The sequence below is a fragment of the Acanthopagrus latus genome, chromosome 9 (assembly GCF_904848185.1).
Source record: "Acanthopagrus latus isolate v.2019 chromosome 9, fAcaLat1.1, whole genome shotgun sequence".
Taxonomy (NCBI): domain Eukaryota; kingdom Metazoa; phylum Chordata; class Actinopteri; order Spariformes; family Sparidae; genus Acanthopagrus; species Acanthopagrus latus.
This window is the reverse complement of record NC_051047.1, coordinates 10,882,491-10,897,162: the sequence shown is the minus strand read 5'-3', so window position 1 is coordinate 10,897,162 and position 14,672 is coordinate 10,882,491. Positions and strand designations below refer to the sequence as shown.

Here is a 14,672-nt window from a genome sequence, read left to right as displayed (position 1 = left end):
TCTTAATCAGACTTTAAATCAAACTTCAAAATGCAAATCAAAGAGCAACTGCTCCACTATGGTCTTGTATTGTATGCAGGCAAAAGAGGTCCAATGTCCATTCAATGTTCTTATGGTTTTCATGGTTTATTTTTCCAAAGAGCCAGCAAGCAAGCATACAAAGAACAAAGAAACCCTGCATGCCTCTCCTGCTCTGGTGAAAAACCCCACCCAGGTGCATCGTGGTCCTCCACCTATCCTTCTACCTGTGAAGCCTAGGGCGCCCACAGTGTTACCCAAATGATATACCAAAACTAATAAAGAGAAAGTAGAACTAATCTAACTAATAAATTCTAATCCAAATAAAGTAAACATCTAGAATATTCAAACAAAAACATAGAAATTATTAGCAAAAATAATATATATCAACAAATAGCTTTAATGCCTAAAAACATTTGATTAGATGTTTGATTGACATGAAATGGACACCAAGAGCCCCTTTTTCTTTTCTTTCTTTCTTTCTTTCTTTCTTTCTTTCTTTCTTTCTTTCTTTCTTTCTTTCTCTCTTATTTCTGCCTGTCTAGCTGTAATAAATGTTTAGTCCTACTTTATTGAACACATTTCTTTTTCCTTGCTTTCTTATTTCTGCCTGTCTAGCTGTAATAAATGTTTAGTCCTACTTTATTGAAGCCTTACATTTTCTCACATGCTCTGAAGTCTGGAGTAAATTTATTTTGGTGGAGTCCACTTCCAGCAGTGACAATGTCATTATCATCCCAACAGTCCTAAAGTCTGCTTCTCTGGTTGTCTGATTTTAAATAACACCAGCAGCAAACTACAGTAAACGTTTAGCAAACAAACCACACCACTCAAAAACCTTAAGGGACCAAACGGCTTAGAGTGGTTGACATGAGAAAATCAACAAGGTGTTGAAGGGTAAGGTTACTACTGCACTGTGGAAAGTTTCGTGAGGTGGAATGAATGAGCCATTGTGTAAGTTTGGAAGTAAATTATTCTGCAACATTAATGATACGCCTTCATGAGGATGGATACATATTTGTCACTATACTAAAGCATTCTGTAAATGTACAAATGTCGACTGTGTTGGTAAATCTTAATCGTCGGAACAAAACGAGTATTGTTGTCATCAGAGGCTCGCCAAATCCAATGAACGTCACACGGTCCCTGCAGGAACAGCCAGGCTGCTAAATCGAGCAATGACTAATCGCTCATCTATTCCTCGGCCCAATTGAGCGGAGCGAACTCCAACATGTGTGCATTTGTGCTCTGCTAACATGAGCTGCTGTTTTAGTTTCCCGGCATTCACCCGAAGATATATGTGAGGGATGTTGTTTTTTTTAACGGCCTCCATCAACGAAAGTAAAAATAGGCGGTCAGTTTAGTAGCTCGCTTGCTAGCTAGCTGTAGCTAAGAGCTAATGTGGAGCTAACGGCTAACCCTTTGGGCTCTCAGTGTTATTTGTTATTGAGGCGTTGTCGCAGTTTGTAATCGTATCTATGTAAGGTATCCGTTTCGTAAGAGGAAACGATGTGCTGCGGCTGATACATTTGTTTGCCTTGTCGGGGTTGAATGGCGCTGATAAATAAGTTTATATGTAGTTGTGAATGTTGACACTCCGCAGTGTAGCTGCCCACCTGATAGCTACCTGTTTGTACGCTGCTAGCCACGTAAACTGCTCCTGCTTGGTGTTGACGTAGCAGGAGCAGCTAGCTTGCCAGATCTGTCAAGCTGGTTATTATTCAGGAGCAGCTATCTTGCCAGTCCTGTCAAGCTGGTAATATTGCATGGGAACTTGGTGTAGCACGTCACTGACGGACTGTCTAATAAATAAGACTGAGACACCCTGAAGACCGAACTCCATCGTAGACATGAACAGCTGTGACTCAGAATGCTATAGCTGGACTTAAACGTTTGGCTCGTTGGTTTCCTGGTCCTGTTGCATTGAGCGGATGATGAAGCGGGTCATCTGGCTGATATCAGGATTAACGCTAAACAGAAGGATGATGAAGCTACTTTTTGCCCTCGCTCTGATCGCCTACATTGCCTGTAAGTACACACGTTTGTGTTATTAAACATCTCACCTACACCTGTTACATCCAATCTGTAAACTCTTATGGTGAGTTGTCACCCCAGTGTACACACTGAGCTTGGAAGAGTGGTTGGACATAAGTGAGCATCAGGTCACTGAGTCACTACTGACAGTCAGACATACTGTGGATGTCTGCACAGTGGATATGGGCTGTTTTTCTGTCATGTTTGTGTATTTACTCTTTCTCTCTTCTTTGGGGTCCTATTTCCTTTTGGACAGAGACAGATTAATGTGATCTAGTTTTTCTGTTTTTATTCTTTATTCACTAACTTAGTTTTCAGAAAGTTAAAGCAATGGCATTTGATTTTGAGATAATACATCTGGGCAGTATACATATTTATCCTGATATGAGACAATATATCTTAGTCCTAGGTTTTGTATATCGTTGATTGTTATATGGTATATGTATTTTGTTTTACTGGTTTGAAAGGCTGCTCCGCTGGAAAGTGATGTAATTTTCTAAACTTACACATTACTGATAATTATTTGGGTCAAATAATCTCATCGTGTTAATATGCAGTGAATTGTCCAACACTCATCCATTATCGATTTTGAGGCATTTAATCAAAATGATTATTGCGATTTGATTTTGTTATGCAGTCCTAGAATTTATGAAGTGCTATTGGGCAGATTCCAAAAATACTGAATAGATGGCCTGTACAACGATATAGCCAAAAAAATATTGAGATATTATAGCCCAGCCCAAGAAAGTAGCCTACACATGTAGTTTCTTAAACTTCATACAGAAGTCTTTCATTATGGAGCACTCAGGGACTCAGGATCTAATGGGAGAACAAGAACAATTGTAACAAAGCTTTCTTTCTAAATGCAAATTTACAATTGAATCAAGTCAAAATGACTGGCAAAACAGGTATTCGTCACTAAAAATGATAAAGCTGCCAAAAATGCTCCTCACTTTGTTTATTGTGTGTTTTGTCTTTTTTTGTCAAAAGGATACAGTATTTACTGTAGGGAAGTGGAGAGAGTATGTCATTGAATGTCATTTGTTTTGACATCATTTTGCACAGCAGTAGTAAATCAGTGAGTTGCACTGCAGAGCCATGCTAACAATTAAGGCTGCATCCAAATGTCCACCCTCTGAACTTTCAGACTGAGCCATAGCGGACTTCAGTGGTACGTACTATGACGTGTTCACAGTCATCACATCAAGTCTGTGAGTGCGCAAGACTGAAAGGCAAACATAAGCCGCTGATAGACAGGCTGACAGACTACAATAGTTTTACCTCTATACCTCAAGTGCAGTGAAGTCTGGGCATTTGGATGCTGCCCAGCTGTTTTGTTGTATGGCAGTTGGCAACCACAGTAAAGGCACATTACTGCCACCCACTATAACAAAACAAGAACAGAAAGAAACAGGAACAATTTAAGAGGTGCAGGATTATTTACACAGTATTATCATATGTCTGTTATTAACACAACATATATTGCATAACACAACATATATTACAATATATTTCTATTGTCAATAACTGTTATCATCAACACCCCTACACTGGAGTCAACCAAGTATACTAAGTTGTTGATACCTTGAATTTCAAGGATAGACAAAGGCCACAATATAAACTACACAGACTAGAACAAAACAGTACAGGAAAACATCAAAATCTACCCAAATTCCCATCAAAATCTAGTCAAGTTCATAGTGTCAAACATCATCATAAAGATCACATATAGTCTCATCATATTGTCAACATACAGATAACACACAAGTCCTCATTCAGACCAATGAATGGCAATGAATAGGAAGTGTCAAGATTTGAGAGACATTTTCATAGTAGTCCATTTTAATTTAATTAAACTTGTTTTCATGAATAAATATGAAAATTTCAATGGTTTGTATTCTGTTTGTCAAACATTACAGTTGTACAAGCAATAAGGAGAAATAACAACAGCTGGAGCATCTTTTCCCCATCTTGCTGTCTTTAGCTGTGTGGCTGTTTGTCTTTGTCGAGACAGACTGGTATATTGATGAATGTTACACTAACATGTGTTGTGACAAGATTTTTTTTTTCTTTTTTCCAGCTGTCTGGGGAACATTTACAAACATGAGGTATAGTAATTAATTTCTCTATGACCTAACTGCTTTTAAATATGGTGGTAACTAAACTTATGGTTCTGGACAACAGTTTACAGATTAAAGGAGGTGGCTCTTTAATAGATCACTATATTCTGTAAAAAGACCATTAATACTGCAGGTTAAGTAATGTACTTAAAAACTATCCTTAATCTTTGTATAATTTCTTCTGCTTATTCATGTTATTCATATTTGTGGGATCACTGTGTAGGTTATTAACTGAAAATGATGTGATTTTATCAGCATGAGCCATTCTACTCATTGGTGGACTTGCAGAGTCTCCCAATGATGTGGCACTGTGTTGATTTCAAACTGTCAGCATCAGACTGCACTGTCGTCATGTATATACATAACATGGCAAAACATACAACTGAGCCCTGATATGCACATTGTGGTGGATATGGTGCGGCTTAATGGACTAGGGCTAGGACTAATGGGTTATTTTTCCCTCTAAATATGAGACTTCGTTGCTACGTCAAAACAAGATGTGTATACAAAAACATTAGATTATTTTATAATATTAAACTGATAAGTAATGTTTTGCGTCACAGATCCATCTCCTTTTTTGCTTTGACAGTGAGAATTCATGTGCTGACAACCTTAAACAGAAAAGCAACAGTATGAATTCATGTATACAGTATATTGTAATGTAAGGTTGTATATACCATGAGGGGATTTCATTCATATAGCTGTTTGTTTATGGATGCAGTCATTCGTTGCTACGCACAGTAACCGTGCTCCTCAAGTCAAAGGCTATTTTCTGTTGCCTTGTAATTATGGCTGCTATCATCTCAACCCGCTCTCCTTGTCTTTGCCTCTCTGTCATCACAGATCAATACAAGAACACGGAGATATTAGGATTGAGCAGAGAATTGATGAAGTGAGTTACACAAAACCAGTTTTCACCCTCTGAACATGTTGCCTTTTACAGGTCCAAGGAGCTCTTCTATATGTTATCTGTTAGTATTTCTTTCCCTTATTAACATATTATTCTACATTTACTAGAATGCACTCTCATAAAGACAGATATGCAAGTCATTCTATTGATTCACATTAATTCATGACCTCCACATGCCTTAGCCAACTCTGGAGTTTTGATTGGGCCCATTGAATTTGATGCTGGCTGAATTTTGTCAGTTTTAAACTAGCTCAGACAATTCCCATTCCAGATGAAAAAATATAAATATTTTTAAGAAGCCGTTGTCAAATACTTTCAATTTAAAATTCAATTTAACATATGTTTATGGTTTTGGATTTACACACCACTTACACAGATTTAACAAAGTACATATCAGTTAACTGTCAATAGCAATGTCAAAGTTGTTCCAAAAATCAGAAACTTTACCCTTTTTGTAAGGGCAAAGTAAATGCTACTGGGGAAAATTGATTTTTGGAACACATTTACATTGAAAAGAAAATATCTTTTTATTAAAGAGATGTCTTTGAACACATTGACTAACAATACACAGCAACTGGATTAAAAGACAGAAGTAAAATATGTCTGTAATCTTATCCATACAGAAAAAAAAACAAAATAAGGCAGATTTCTTTATTACCTGTAATAACAACTCTTCAGGTGTGTATTTTTATTTGAATTATCCCTAAAATGTAAATGCCGCATAACTGATGGGTAGAGCCCAACTGATTTGAAAATAATATCAGCTGGCTATCAAGATATATTGTACAGGTGTTAATGTTGTAAGATGGGCACCACTGTAATTTTTTTTTTCGTGATTGTAATGCAGCATAAAATTCTTGTGCTGATTTATGATCATTCATTTCAAGTGTTTCACTGCACTCATTTATTGTTAAAGTGTGAAATATCTGCCTTTATTATGTATTTGTCACAAGTGTTAGATAATCAGATTTGTATGTATATTAGCCATTCATATTCTTATTGGAATTTAGTACACCTAATATTGGTATCACCCTGAAAAATGTAGTTTTGGTCAAGCTTCACTGATACAATCTGGTTACTATCAAATCCCTTTGTATGTTAAACTAATCCGGCCATTACACCAAACTTAATAGTTAAACAACTGTCTGTTTAGGCTTATAACACATAATAGTCCTGAGAAAATGTGAGTGTGCTTTTGGATGTGTTTATTGACACAGATCCCCCACAGTTGAAGCATGTGTGCACAGCACATGGATACAGACAAGTTACAGGATTTAATTTCTCAGCTGTCATTTTTTATTGTTTGTACTGGGATCACTAAATGAGTGAATGATGTTGAATTGACTTGGTTAATATACATTCCCGAACTGCCAACTGACTTGATGCGTATTACTCCATATTTTGTATCACATTGTCATTTTGTATTGTGTTGAAATATGCACTTAAATACCCTAGTAAACCCCTAAATTCATGCATCACCTTGGACATTTGATAACAACAGAAATGAAGAGTGAGTTGGCTCAAGTAAACAGAGCTCACTGTGAACTTTTTAAATCTAAATTGTGGTTTTCTTTATGAAATAGTGCTTTTGATATCAACGTCTCCTTCATTAGCTGTAACTGGCATTTTAAATGAAACTTGTTTTATTTCTGTGACAGAGAAAAAACTGGTAGGCACACAGACACTTTGCACTATAAAAGTTGGGAACATAGCACAAATCATAATGTTTGAATAGCCAGCTTGTCTGTGAAATCCATCACATTTATTCTTATTAAAAACCTTCTGCTGCCTTGAAATCATGAAGTACAAACTATAAGGAGGATTCTGTATCATGAAATTAATAAGAAATATTGTTGGCAAATGGACCTTTATTTATTTACATCTAGAAATTAGGAAATTACTTAAAATGTCAGGTTTTACATCTGCCCCTCTACATAATTTCTAAAGAAAATATCACTGACTTCATTTACAGAATGTTAAATGGAATTTATTGTTGTAACTTGGTGCCCAGCAAGGTTTGGGTTTATTGTCTCTCTTGGAAGGTCATATGTTGGTTTTCAAGTATCTGCTTGTTTTGAAAAGTCTCACAATAATTTAATGTTTGAAAGACTTCACTGAACACTGAAGACTAAACATTTAATTCAGTTTTCTGAAAGAAAAGCCCAGAGAGGGGCCAAAGGTCATATGTTGGTTTTCATAAAGTATCTGCTTGTTTTGAAAAGTCTTATGAACATTTTATCTTCGTAAGACTTCCATGAATTAAACACTCAATTCAGTTTTCTGAAAGAAAAGCCCTGAGAGGGTGTTGAAGGAAGAATAATCTTAAATTAATGAATTGCTTTCATGTTTCATAAGTAACTTAGAACATATTTTTGTATTAATTGTGTGGGTTTTCAGGAGGCATTGCACACCCTCAATTAACCCCCATTAACTTGCACTCTCACATTACCTTAGGCTGTGGCTCCTCTCAGAGAGAAGATTCGTGATCTGGAACAAAGGTGTGTACCCCTTTTTTGTGCACAAACATGTACACGAACACACACACTCGGAATAAGTAAGAGAAAAGTGTGTGAAACTTGTCTGTAAACTTGTGAATCCTGACAGTGCCTTTCTCTATAGAAGTGTATTGACTTTATGCAATACCAACTCAATATTCAGTAAAGGTTTATGGACTATTTCATAGAATTTAGACCAAAATCAGTGAGTGTTTTAATTGTTTTCCCCAAATCAGTCAATTCAAATAAGCCTTTAAACATGAATCAGTGCCATGTTTTCTCCCTATTTACCAGATGTCGGAAAAGCACTACAGCCAAACATATTGCAGCGTTTGAAGACACGTGGTACGACACTTGTGTATAGCAGAATTCCCATTAAAAAGCCATCACTGATTATTTAATTCCTGCTGCTGATGGCAGATACATTGTGCTTTTAGAGGATTATTTTCTGTCACCTGTGATGCCTTGAATGTTAATGAGTTTATACATGGCTATAAAGACGCTTGTGTAGACAGTTGCATTCATGTGAGCACCACGACCCCTCTGCATGCTTTTTGTCATAACCCTGCAATGTGCCACAGGATTTCATGACCCTTTAAAATTAATGTGCTGTTTATCCACTTGATCCTCCTGGAAAGTACACTGTGCAGTGCACCATTGTGCACGCAACGAGTTATCTGTTGTAATGTTGCAACTGGAGGATGTTTTATGTTATTTAAGGCGTGTGTTATACCTTGAATGCAGATGAGTATAGATAAGTATAAAGTGCACTCAAAAGGTATTAAGACCCCTCCACTTTTTACACATTTTATTATGTTGCAGCCTTAATCTACACTACATACAGCATATGATGAAGCAGGAACAGATCAGCATGATTTAAGCATAAGGTTGCAGGATAACAAAATATAAAAAGATGAAGGAGTCATAATACTTTATTAATGCACTGTATACAGTACATATTTTTTATGATTTAAATGACAAGTCAGGTCAACTACAAGTTAGAATGAATGAATGAATGAATCTGTTAGTCCAAATCATTAATCAAATGTTTTGACTGTAGTTAAAACAAAGGGAGTCTTTAGGTAAAGTGTTGTAGATAAATAAAATCACCCATCCACATTTCCTTCAGCAAATCTGTATCTCAAGGTCAAAAGAAGATGGAGTAATTGCTTAGGTGCCTGCTAACCAGAAAAGAATAGTTTCTCAAGGAAAGCAATTCACTTACAGTGTGTATTATGTGAGTGTTTTCATACGAATGCAGATAAATGCCATTTATTTATTGCTTCGAGTTCTCTCTCACTACATACTTTGTCTTCTCTCTCCCCCAGTTTTTCTCAGAAATACCCGCCTGTGAAATTTCTGTCAGAAAAGGATCGGAAGAGAATTTTGGTATGTGTCATACATCCAATTATCCTATTATACCGAAGCCATGACCGTTATATTGAGACACTTTGGGATCACTTTGTCATGGGCTGTATTAAATCCCCCCTCTCTAGCTCTAATCACACTTGAAGCCATTTCACACAATTTAAAAGGAATAATGGCAATGCAGCTCTGTCTGTCCATCACTTTGGTCCAGGCTGAGATTGCGCAGACATTCATGGTACTACTTTGGTGATCCCCTGACTTTCCAAGCACCACCAGCAGGTCGAAATGTTGATTTTACCAATATTTGGTTTATGACTAAATACTTGAAAAACTATTGACATTCCCAGCCAAGCCTCAGTTATACTTTATAAGGTTTAACATGTAATTTTGCCAGAGTTCTTGTGCGAATGCTTGTGTCTAACCTTCTCTTGTAAATTGAATAAATGTCTTGCACATAAACAGTTATCTAAATATATGGTAGTTATTGGATTGTTCTTTTGAAATCAGCACTGAACTCAAAGTAGTGTATCGTAAATACCCTTCCATACTTAATGCAGTGACTTGGTCTATCAGACTTCATGGTACTCTAGTGACACCGATCAGACCTTTTCAGTTAATTTGGTGACTATCCTTTTATCATGACTATTAATATTTGCCCAACAGATAAGACCTAGAAATTCCTGTTAAAATAAATCTACACTTTATTTGTATATATTTTGTACTTTTTTTGTAACTGAACACAAAGCAACCACCACGTTTTGTTAGGTACATGCTGAAATGTAGTGTTTCATTGCTCTTATAAGAAATCAACCCTCAATAGGACAGATGTTACTGCAAAAATATAATTTACTGATGTTATCATACGTGTGTTTTCTAACAGATTACTGGCGGGGCTGGTTTTGTGGGTTCTCACCTGACTGATAAGCTGATGATGGATGGCCATGAGGTGACTGTAGTGGACAACTTCTTCACAGGAAGGAAAAGGAATGTGGAACACTGGATTGGCCACGAAAACTTTGAGCTTATCAATCATGATGTGGTGGAGCCTCTCTATATTGAGGGTGAGTGAGAGAGTAATTGTAGGAAGTAATGACTTTGATTTTACTTACTGATGGGGCTCACAGAAGGAACAGCTTTGCCAGAGTTAAACAAAAATACTCTAACTCATACTTAGGGGCCAGGGAGAATTCAAAATACAGTTTTGTATTGTACTTTTTAATGACAAAGAATCTGTCTTTATCTTCTGCCTTCCCTGTGCATTTAGGCACATTCAAAATACAGTTTTGTATTGTACTTTTTAATGACAAAGAATCTGTCTTTATCTTCTGCCTTCCCTGTGCATTTAGGCATTTCAGTAGGAGCTGTTGTGAAATTTAAAAAAAAATGTACTGGATAACAAAGTCAATGATTGTGATTGCAAGAGAAGCTAAGCTTGCTTTCTTGTCTATGAGACATAATGAAATTAAAGCTTGCTGTATCCTTTATGTGAAATGTATGTGAAAATGGCTAACGTGGTTAGTAAGAGTTGTGGGGCAGAAGTCATGTCCAGTTCATGGTTCCCAAGTTCATAAAATGTGCCATGTGTCCGCTTTCAATATACTGGGTACAGTTTTTTTTAATCACTTACTGCTGATCTCTGCCTCCTCTTGGCATATTTCCTAACTTAAGTAACGTCAACCTAATGCCTTATGAAGCATGAGAGCAAGAAGTAACTTTGCAACTTCCAGCCAAGGATGGGAAATCAACAAAAATCTACTGATTAATGTTCTGTCTCTGAATCATGATGCAGAATCTTCCGTGTCCACATCGTGATCCATCTTATAATTGAGTAATTTCCACACTTTTACTGATGGGGTGCTGGGAATCATTTTTGATGAAGTACGTGTGTGGTGAGGCAAAAATGCTGCTCATTGGATTTGATTGATACTAGCTAAGTAGCTACACAGCTAACAGCAAGCTTACAGCAAATATGGAGGTAAAAGACAACGCTTGCCAGCAACTCTCAGTGTTAGGACAGTCTGCTTCCATAAAGGGTTTTCTGTACCTGTTATCATCATTTCTACCCGATGAGCTCATGACACACAGACATGACCTGTACAAGCTTCTCCTCCTTTTTCTTGGTTACCAGAGTGGCAGGGGATGCTTTAGTTAACGCACTTGCCTCATTCGTGACAACTGGAATGATGCTGCTGCACAGATAAGGAAGTGCTATATGAAGCCAATAGTACAATAATAATATATATTTACCTTGAGGCTACACCACAATGCCTTCATCTTCAGTTGCATAGATTATTTTTCCATTAATTTCACAATATTTATTCATCATTCTACTTTACCTAAGAAAATAATCATCCTTTAGTGACTATGATGAATAGCACCTTTTTGATAAGCAAATGCCAGGTCTCTGTTTCTGGAAAATGTTTGCCAACGCAGTCACACATGACAAGGACCGCAAATGGACCGTCACTTGACATAAAAAAAGATCCTTCAACAATATTAATATAGCTCAGTGACCTGTGGAGGTGCAGGCATTAAAAAGGTATGTATTTTTTAGTAGGATGAGATATAGTATGCTGTTTGTTATAGCCCTGCTTCCACAGCTTGTAATGTTGTTCAGACAGCAGTTATTCCCCTAGCGATGCAAAATGACCCCCACTGTATGAATCCCCAGGGTGGTCCAAACCTACAAGAGGCTGTCAGGATGCCCACAAAGTTAAATATAGAAATGGACCAAGGTTTAGCTCACAGCTAGAAACTCTGTTTTGCCAGCCTTTCATTTCTTTATTCATCTTCAGCGGACAACAGCCTATATTTAAGTAATGGTGACATTACAGTATCTCCTGGTGGATTCTGACAATTGCCTATAGGCACCAGCACCTCTGTTGCTTGGAACAAATCGTGGTGTTTTTGGATCAATATGTATTTTGTACATAAAGCCTGATCCATTTCTGATCTTTTGTTTGTTTGCCTTCCGAATACCAGCTGCCAGTAGCACCCCACTGAGCTCTGTTAGACTCAAAGACTACAGGTGGGTGTGGGGGTGGGGTAGGGATTTTGAAATGCTGTATAAACAGCAATGGCAGCAAGTGATAACAGCAGATCACAAGCATGTACAGGCAAAGCAGAGCAAAAAAACAACTGTGGATTGAGGGGATAAGACCAAGCAACTGCAAAGGATATATTAGAAATGTGTTGCAATAAAAACAAAATATATTCCTTCCTGTTATTTAATATATTCTCTCAACCTTAAGTGCTATGCAACAGTCTCTCATGCTATTATATAAATGTTAAAGCAGGGAAGTACATGAATACATTCACACCGAGTCAACTCGGTGTGAATGTACCATGACTGTCCACAGAGCTGTATACTTATGTTTTGTAGAAATTAAGTAAATCAAAGGTAGAAAATGTAAATCCCTTCAGAAAACAAGCAGCAGACACTGGGGGACTTGTGCATGAAAATCAGACATCTGCGTCTATTTTCGACAGGAAATTGGGTATCACAATGAATAGAGCTGCTGACAGAGAAGATGGTAAAAGCTTTGAAAGTTAAACTATTTTGAATCATGTACAACAAGTTCAAGTCTTCAACAGGTAGGGCATAAACCCCGGAAAGAGGAAAAAGGAATGAAGTGGTTTAGAAAATACAATGAGTTGATAAAGAGCACCAGAAAATGGATCAGAGATGAGTAATTATAGATGCAAAAGTCCTTTTTTGTGAAATTAACGTTCATTTCAAACTGTGAAACTGGTCAAAAATTGAAATCACACAATAACTATAAAGTGCAATATGTACTGATACCTTAATGAATAGGTTGATTGACTCAGTGCTTTGTAGGTTTGACCATCGCCTTGATAACCAACATCCAAAACAGTATTTAGTATTCTTGCATCAGCTGCACTAAGAAAGAGGTAAAAGGCTGATGAAGAGAGCGGGAACTGCGGCTGTGATGAGTACAGACTCAAAGCTCATAATTACAATACCAGCTTGGTGTATAGGTAAATAATGAGAGCGAGCAGGAGTAAAAAAAAGAGACCAGCTGACCAACATACACTGCAGCATAAGCTTAGTTAAGCTTTGGGGTGAAAAAAAGCTCTGTGCTCTGTGCTTCATCCTTTGCTCCCCTCATGATTACTTACTACTGGAGGTTGCCACCTAACATTAAAGGTAAATATGAGTTGTAATAAGCTCCTTGCTCCCACAGATGATGCATGTTGCCATTATTCTGGTGAGAACAGGCTGATAAAGTATGAGACATTTTCTCTGATAGTGGCTGTGTGTAGCAGCAGAATGTCTGTGTTCATAGCTACATTAGAGAATGGATATGATTTGCTTCCCTTAGTCGTGGATGCAATGGATAATTTTTGTCTGACTCAATCTCCCCTTGGTCTTAAATCTAAATCTAAAAGCTTTACCATTTACAAAACCAAAACAAAGGAAAGCTTTCAGTCACGCTGTCTTTGCATTTTGTTGAAACAAATCAATGTCCGGCATTTAAATGATTTCTGTTTCTCTTTACAGTGGACCAGATCTATCACCTGGCATCTCCTGCATCTCCTCCCAACTACATGTACAATCCCATCAAAACACTGAAGACCAACACTATTGGCACCCTCAACATGCTTGGTAAGTGCGAGTGGCCATTTGAGTTCATATAAGAGTAGGGTAGGTCTTTAAAACAAGGCTTGATATGAAGTCTTTCTCTTAACTCATTTGGTCTTCCACATCTGAACTGAATTACATCACATTAACATTTATTTTGATTGATTGAGTCTTGATTAGAGATGTATACCGTGGACCGGTACTTTTTGGTACAGGCTCCTAATTGGGTCGGTACCAGGGTACCGTTAAGATTGTGGACAAACGGTACTGTTATCGGTACTTTTTTTACTTTTTTTTTTTTTTTTTACTTTTTTTTTTATGATTTTTAACTTTTTAAAATCCTTACGATATCCATCCCTTGATACACTTGAGAAGACTGTAAAACACTTGTCATTTAACATTATAACTAAAGCTTTGTCCCTATCGCCATCACATAAACCATCATCAACCTGCTGTAGTTAAAACTAGTCATGAGCATTTAACAAAAAATAAGATCTCAAAGTCTGTGATTTTCTTGAGCATGACAGCAAAATGTGCCTCTTATCTATGTATGTATATGTAGGAACATAACATTCCTCAGTTTTGTACTTAAGAAGAATTAATTTGAAAGAAGTCTTGCCAACTTAATGAAAATGACTTGGCCACACGATGATGATTCACAGAGTCATATCCTTGCATTTCGTAGATACAAGAATTAAGAACTTGAATAGAGAAATAATTTAAATAAAAACAGACGCTGGAGGACTTGCTGCCGCTGCCATTGCATAAAAATCTGACCCAAGTGTTTCTGTATTTTAAGGTGGAAATTAGGTATTGCAATAGACAAACTCTTGAGAGAAGATGGAACAATCTATTAAAGTGAATGGTTTGAGTCATTGACTATGCGGTCAAACCCTCAATATGTGATGGTATTTACTTTGAAAAGAAAAGAAGCAAATAGAGAAGGACCACAGTTAGTAAATAGTGACTAATGGTAACTGATAATAACTGTTATAATGATGAAAGTAAGAAGTGAAGGGTAATAAGTGTGAAAGAGTTGCTGAAACATTCTACTGGGCACCAGCTGACTGAAAAGTGCATCTACCAATTAAAGCTGCTGTAGTGTGATGATGTGTGACCCAAAT

General features: G+C 37.0%; 1 protein-coding gene across 1 annotated transcript in view; it reads left to right on the top strand.

Moving 5' to 3' along the window:
* The first annotated feature begins 1,949 nt into the window (after positions 1-1,949).
* Positions 1,950-14,672, top strand: part of uxs1 (UDP-glucuronate decarboxylase 1) — a 28,206-nt gene continuing 15,483 nt past the window's right edge. The window contains exons 1-7 of the mRNA XM_037110352.1: positions 1,950-2,046; positions 4,133-4,160; positions 5,016-5,064; positions 7,537-7,580; positions 8,906-8,966; positions 9,826-10,006; positions 13,468-13,572. Coding sequence (XP_036966247.1) covers positions 1,950-2,046; positions 4,133-4,160; positions 5,016-5,064; positions 7,537-7,580; positions 8,906-8,966; positions 9,826-10,006; positions 13,468-13,572 — 565 coding nt within the window. The remainder of the gene's footprint in view (positions 2,047-4,132; positions 4,161-5,015; positions 5,065-7,536; positions 7,581-8,905; positions 8,967-9,825; positions 10,007-13,467; positions 13,573-14,672) is intronic.